The sequence below is a fragment of the Bactrocera latifrons genome, unplaced genomic scaffold (genome assembly GCF_001853355.1).
Source record: "Bactrocera latifrons isolate USDA-ARS-PBARC rearing strain unplaced genomic scaffold, ASM185335v1 scaffold_125, whole genome shotgun sequence".
NCBI classification, from domain to species: Eukaryota; Metazoa; Arthropoda; class Insecta; order Diptera; family Tephritidae; genus Bactrocera; species Bactrocera latifrons.
Genome location: NW_017534686.1, coordinates 468507 through 476257, shown reverse-complemented (window position 1 = coordinate 476257; position 7751 = coordinate 468507). Strand labels below are relative to the sequence as shown.

The 7751-nt window shown below is 36.8% G+C and overlaps 1 protein-coding gene across 1 annotated transcript in view; it reads left to right on the top strand.

The window, feature by feature from the left end:
- Positions 1–7128, top strand: part of LOC108978651 (ABC transporter G family member 20) — a 164954-nt gene extending 157826 nt beyond the window's left edge. Inside the window, exons 8-11 of the mRNA XM_018949027.1 lie at positions 4711–5138; positions 5373–5592; positions 5655–5832; positions 5905–7128. Coding sequence (XP_018804572.1) covers positions 4711–5138; positions 5373–5592; positions 5655–5832; positions 5905–6659 — 1581 coding nt within the window. The 3' untranslated portion in view covers positions 6660–7128. The remainder of the gene's footprint in view (positions 1–4710; positions 5139–5372; positions 5593–5654; positions 5833–5904) is intronic.
- The last annotated feature ends 623 nt before the right edge of the window (positions 7129–7751 follow it).

Genomic DNA, 7751 nt, shown 5'->3' with positions numbered 1-7751 from the left:
ATATTAATAAAATCAGCCGACATGGCGTATGCGTAAAATATTTGTTTAAAGTCTAAGTGCCCATTTCCCAACGGCTATTGGTAACAGTCATCTGTCAGCTAATTTCTGGTTAACAAAAAATTCTTTACGGAAAGAAAAATTACTGGTTAAGTTAAAAAGTGCTTAAATAATRAATGACTGCTATTAGATATTGAGAAAATGGAACATAGAATTTAATTACTTGGGCGGAAATTTAAACTGGAAAAATATAATAAAATATTCAAATAATAGTAAAAGCAAAAGTCAAAACTTTCATAATTCACATGAAATCATCCACTAGAATTTCATATTCAAAAGGTTTTGAAACTTTGGAARCTTGGTGTACATTTTTTTAAAGGCAAATCATTTAGCAAGTCTACGTATGGAAGTACTAAACACTTCAATAATTTTTGATAGCTTCAGATTGCCTCAAAACAAGCTAAATATTTATTTTGYTCTTCAAAATCCTCGAACAATAGTCAAGATACACAATATCCAGCAAACTGTATAGAAAGAAAGTAAAGCAATAGCTTTCAAAGGAGCCTCGAAGGTTTGACACGATTTATTCTAAAGCTTAGGATTACGTAAGGGTAAAATTCAGTTCCCAATTCAAGAAAATATCTTTGCAATTTATCGAAGCAGCTTTAAAAGTTGTAACTGTATAGGTGGACATGGCAAAACTGGCTACTTGGGTACATCAGAATCCATGAGTTGCAATCATGTGGCATATTTTCTTAAGATTAGTGGTTTCACTGAGTTATGATCAATATGACTATCGTATTATATATATACGATTGGTTCAGTTATATGTCCAGAGATTCACTAAAATCATTAWTTATTCAAATGTAAAAGTAAACGCGACTTACCATTATCTAACCTCTTATGATATGTATGTATATCTCCATCGAGTGTCAGCTTAAGTAGCTCTTCTAATGACACCACCAAATGGACTTGGGGTTAAAGCGAACTGTAATGAAACGCAGAAATAGGCAGACATTATTTAAAATTCCGGGAGTCGAACAGTATATTTCATTAATATAATGGTTATTACAATGTATAAGAAAGAGGTATTTTAAAGCATTAAAACTCATTCCAGAGAGATAAAGAAAATGTTCCTCTTAATCTTATTACAATACATAAGCTATAACCCAAAATATGACATGATATCAACAGAATCGAAATGATTGCAAAGATGTGAAAAAATAGTTCAACCTAGTACTAAAAAGACAGAAATAGAGACAAGTGAACCAAAATTTGAAATCTARTAAAGTTTGGATGGATTAAGGGGTTACTARGGTAATCTGACCTGCTTTTTGACATTTTTTTTTTTCATAGAAATTTTTATTCTACAACATAACTTTTTTCACATATCGTGAGGTATATCGTGTAGTGTACAAGCAAATTTTTTCAGAATTTTTGGTGACATCTGTCGGAGAAATGGCTGGGTGAATGAGATGCGTGTCACTGGCGGACACGATTACTCATGTCATCATCTGAAGCACAAAGACCCAATTAATTCTTAAAAATTACGCCAGTTGTTATCGTACCCAGAATCATGGAAAAAATTTTATAAATAAAAAAGTAATTAACGTTTTTTGTTTTTTTTTTGTTTTGAAATTTTCCCATGTTTTTTATATATATTTTGTCATAACATTGTCAATGAATTATAGAAAATTATGAATCTAGTAGGGACGATAGGCAGGCGTTTTGTGCATGTCCGTCAGTTTAAAAAAAAAGTGTGTTTTGAGAAAAACGCGTTTAAAGTGAAAAGAGTGCACTCCGAGCGCTCCGAACGTCGAGCGCTTTTAGTATTTTTGAGCCTTTTTCGAAACCTTCCAATGGAAATGTGGGTTTCTACATTAATTCTAAGGGTATCAGGGAACAGAAAATGCACAAAAAAATAAAAATTAAAAATTTTGAAAAAAGATTACCCTACTGACCCCTTAAACTTAATTTAGCTGTTAAATATTTTTGTAGATTATATGGTAAGAGTTACTTATTTGGTCACCATATGCATCTCTCTTATCTAGTTTTATAAAAAAATTATGTAAAAGTTGAAAATCGGTTATACATCGGTTATTCATCGGTTATACATCAGTTATAATTATACAAAAATTAATAAATGGTTACACAGCGGTTACACATCGGTTACATATCGTTTATATCATACCTTATGGATATATGTATGTATGTATTAAATGTTTCTGAAGCTGCTTTCATGAGCAATTTGCAAGGCCCATTAGACGAATATCCTACTATATAACTAACGTGGTTTTTAATGGCTGTGAGACCTCCGCTTATGCCTGTTGTGAAATTACAGCCAAAAAAAAAAGAACTCACATAGCAACTAACGGCTACAAGTGAACCAGCTAGTAGTAGTAATGGAAGCAGTTAGTTCAAGCTTTACCTCCCCTTCAATGATTTTTATTTATTTTTCCTCATCACAAAACCACAGAAATTCGCTTAAGCAGTGTTAAATAGAACTATTTTTCCTGTAACTGAAAGCAAAGTTCCGTTATAACTTGCTCAATCATTCGCACAATCTCACTCCTACGCGTTTTTTTACATCTATTGAGTTAAAGACTTCTTTTCTTTACATTTCCACTTTTGCTTTATTTACTCATCTTTCTCTATGCTTTACGCTTTTCATTTAATTTATTCCTGGGAGTGTCCGCTCATGTTCAAATGGTAATCAATTATTGTAGTTAATTTCCGCACGTCGCATTCATCGCATCTCACATACAAACACCCGCTTAACTGTTRGCTAAGAATATGTAACGGTATTATGCATGAGTTAAAGCTGTGGACAATCCAGACTATATTTATAGTGAAAATTTATTKAAACGTCTGTACGCACGTACAAAATTTACCCATTTCTAGTTCAATACTTTCTAATAAGACAGGCAAAGAGCGAAGTAAATATAGAAAAGTAACGGAACTAAAGAGCGATTGAAAAGCGCTCGGAAACGGAATAAAAGACACAGTGGTTGAATATCAGACAGCAAAGCTTGCGATTTCTATGAGCTTTAGCTTCAATGAAGCAATATAAGTTAGCGTCAGTTGAGGTKAGGCTGCTTTGTTGTATCAAGTTAGTGTGCTTAGACTCTAACGATCTTTGCAAAACCACTTTAAAGAGGCTAGAGAAGAAAAGAAGGCGGAGAGCGACGACATCTCTTCATGTTTTTGTTATAATGAAAGATAATAACGAATTTTGGTAAACGAGGCAAAGTAGACAACCACAACCGGATAAAAATCTTGATCCGTTCTTGTTACGTAGACTCGACCATACTGGAAATGGGATAACGTACCTTCATCTTGACTACGAGCACTATTCAAAAACTTTAATCGATYTTCGGTCGGTCCTTCCCTTTTCATTAGAGGCATTGTTTACATGGCRGGCCCCAAACCAAGCGCACAACCCTGGGGAGRWATRGTTCKCTTTCTCACTTTARCTCGCCTTCAAARGGCTAWTKTTTGGCTACATTTGGTCKATGATAGGAAATCGTGAGCTACTTGAGCTATCAAATAATAAATGTAAATGTAAAATAATCATTTCAGTCACGSTACTATTAGACTTCTTAACCTTACTATATTATTTTTAAAACGCACAACATTATTCWTGATCTTCTATCCGTTATCTGAGTTAAAGTGAGAGTCGATCTACTATTAGCCTCGTAGCTTATTTTCTGTTAGTTCCTTAGGTCCGATCTTTGTAAAAACTTCATGGATATGCATTATAATCAAGTCTCTTTCCTGCTGCCGAACATCTTTGAAGCGATATAGGTTGGTTAACCTCGATTTCACTATGTGAAAAGTATATACTTGAATTTCGGCGAARAGCCGATATGTTAGTACTTATGCAGAAACTTTGCCACTTTAACTCGATCACAACTATAATCCAATGTCATATAACTTTTTCGTCACTCCGCCAAATCATCAAAGACCTGCACTGTACCACTGTATCGTCAAAGAACTAGGCTGCCTCTGTTCCGTTTAGCTAAAAGTTAAGTGAGTTCGAATGCAGCGCTTGCGAGTTTGCTAGGCGTCGACTTACGCTAACGGACGAGTTAACTTTCCTCTTTCATTTCTATTTGGTTTAAAAGAGAAATGGAASGACAGGCTGGCTGTACATATTTAAAAACGTACACCTCCCCGCATTTAACTCCCCGCTTATAGTTCATGTTTAACTGACTGACCAAAATTGATAGTCGAGTTGAAGTTGTGTACAATAATTGACTGCGGCAGAGGTCAAACCAAACTGCACAATGCGGTTTATCACAAAGTTTACTCGGCCGCAAATGGCCAACTGACCAAAGCACACACAAAGTTGCATACGAAAACTTCGATAAAGCACACAGCTCTGCAGACACGTGCTTGCGACTGCGTACAAATTTAATCTCACATACTAATTTAGTTTATTATTAACAAACAAGTTATACTAACCTATAGTATACATGTTATACTAACGTATAGTATACATGTTATACTAACGCATAGTGTACATGTTATACTAACGCATAGTGTACATGTTATACTAACCTATAGTATATATGTTGGTATACCTACTTTGTATACTGATATTTACAAAAGTGGCAAGTAAATAGCCACAAAACTGACCACCAACAAAACTTTTTATCTCCGACTTCTCGATTATTTTTTATTTCCTATTGTTGTATTTTTTGTCATTACTAGATCGGCCTTTTGCGTGGTGGTCGCATGCTTGCCGAGGAGGCGCCCACATTTTTGCGCCAACAATACAATGCCAGCTCATTGGAGGAAGTCTTTCTGAAGTTGTCTGTCCTGCAGAATATGGGACGTCGACGSCGTTCGTCGATTGCAAAGGAAATCGTCGAACAAGTGCAAGTGCCAGCCATTTCGAATCCGGCTTTGGATATGTCTGATGAGCATAATACCGCCGATATATCGGGTGAATTCGGTGATAATATCTCGATGAATTCAGCAATACGTGATCCTATTACGGCCGCTGAGATGCCCGCTTCACCGCTACCAAGCGATAAGGAGCCACCAGCAACGYTAATGCAACACTTGGATGTGATAAGTTCGCATCACATGCGCGCCTTGGTGTGGAAAAACTATCTGTGGATGTTGCGTAATGTGGGGTGAGTTGAAGAACAAACCTTTAAACCCATTATGCTAAACTAAGTGGCAGGAAAAACTGTAGTAAGAAAGGTATTTCAGGTCAGCTCGTTCGCGCTTATTTCAGCAATGCTTCCTTAAKATAAAAACAAATTAAAAGGCGCTGGATAATGTCTGACACATATGACCCATTTGTGAAACCAATAACCCCTGCGAGTCATAACATTATTAAAGTCCATTTTTTTTTTCTCCCACAGTATAATGATGTTCATAGTTGCCTTGCCGGTGGTGCAAATTATACTCTTCTGTTACGCGATTGGTCACGATCCCACCGGTCTCAAGTTGGCAGTGGCTAATGGTGAGCTCTCCGAACAAATGTCGATCGATCAATTTTGTCCAGTTTTTCCGGGTTGCAATCAAACGTATYTGAGTTGCCGCTATCTGGATATGCTGAAGAAGAATAAGAGTATGGAAGTGGTGAGTTGCTGGACACATATTACATTTCATTTGATAAACTGCGACGTTTTGCGTTTTTACAGAAATTTTTCCAAACCGAGGAAGCAGCCAATGCTGAGGTACGACGCGGCAATGCATGGGGCTCATTGGTTTTCGACAAGAACTATACGAACTCATTGAATGAACGTGTTGAAAGCGGACGTTATGCCGATAATGCTACCATCGACTCTTCGGATGTTAATGTGCGCTTGGATATGTCAAGTGAGTGTTGCATTTATTTTTTCAATATTCAGGCCTGTCTGACTTTTCGTACGCTCTTCATTCTCCTTATAGATCAACAAATCTCCACGCTGCTCTATCGTGATCTACAATACACCTTCTTCGATTTCGTCGAAGACATACTGCGCGATTGCGAACTTAATCCGAAAATTGGCCGCATACCCGTCGACTGGCAGAAACCGATCTATGGCACGCGCAATCCGAATTTCACCGATTTCGCTGCACCCGGCGTCATATTAACCATCATATTCTTCCTCTCCGTGGCGATCACATCGGGTGCCATGCTGATCGAACGTAACGAGGGCATGTTGGAACGTTGCTTGGTGGCCGGCATCACAGGCCCCGAAATACTCTTCTCACAAGTACTCTCACAATTCACCGTCGTCATATTACAAATGACCTTCGTGCTAATTGTCGGCTTCGGTTTCTTCGATCTCACCAACGAGGGCAGCATGTGGCTGGTGATTGCGCTCTGCCTGCTCAACGGTTTATGTGGCATGTGTTTCGGTTTCGTTATCGCCTGTGCCGTGGACACGGAGCGCACGGCTACCTACGTGGCAATGGGCTCCTTCTTGCCAATCGTTATGTTGTGCGGCATCATTTGGCCCATTGAGGGCATGTATCCAGCATTGCAGTTCATTACCGTATTCTTGCCGTTAACCAAACCCACAGAGTGTCTACGTTCGATATTACAACGTGGTTGGGGTTTCTCTGAACCATCTGTACATAACGGTTTCATATCGATATCCCTCTGGGTCTTGGTCTTTTTGGTGTTGAGCATATTATTCCTCAAATTTAAGAAGGGCTAAATAAGCGAACGGTCCTAGCAGGGTATATGTGTGRAGAGCGTGCGAGTGAGAGCGGTAGAGAGTGTGCGAGGAAGAGCGCGTGGCATTCTACGTGTGTTTGTGGCGTGTGAATGCGTTGTGAGAGCGTGTCTTAGCGCACGCGGTCGCGTATTGCGGTATTTTTTGGTTACAGGGTGGTAAAGTGTTAATCAAATTATTTAAGTTAGTGAGCTAGATTAGTTTTTCATGTGTTGTGTTAACTTTTTGCTTCTCGTAATATATATTTTTATGTACTTTTATATTTGTAGGTGCAGTTAGCAGTTTTATAACAGTTATTTTATTTGGATTTTATYTACTGTGGCAAAATTGCTTACGCCTGGCGCTCAGTGTTTGCTGTGAGTGCAGCGGTAATGAGCGTTTTTATATAAAATATTTTTTCGAAAAGTTTTTTTATTTTAAATTTAAATGCTATGTTATTATTTTCTCCAATTTCGTCGAAATTTTTAATTTAATTTCCTCTACTGTTAGCTCTTTTTGTATGTAATTGTAAGGCTAAAGGATTTCATTATACTAAATATATATAATCAACACTTGTTATTAAATTTGCATTAAACACGCATACAAAAGGAAATATATATATAAAAAAAAATATTTTTATTTTCATGTGGGTTAAGTATGATAATAGAAAAACTGCAAAAAACAACAACAACAACAACAAAAAATACGTAAGGAAATATTTGTATGTCACTTTGCTTGTACTTCACTTGTATACAAGCGGCAATATTTGTATTTGTCTGTCTGTATGTATGTCGGCATCTGTTTTGTAGCCGTAATTTATGCAATAAAAATTATACACACAACAYTGATAACGGTTTATTTATTGTGTGCGACATTGCTGTCACAATGCAAGGGCGTGGCAGCGGCAAGTTGCCTTTAATTATACAAATTATGCTGATTTAATGGACGACAACATGTTTGTTTATTGTAAGCTGATCTATAAAAATAATAAAATCTCTGTAAACATCATTTTCTACACACAATTTTTTTTTTTTATATTTATTTGTATAAAATTGTTCACATGATTTAATTGATTTTTTTTCTCTTGGTCGCAAA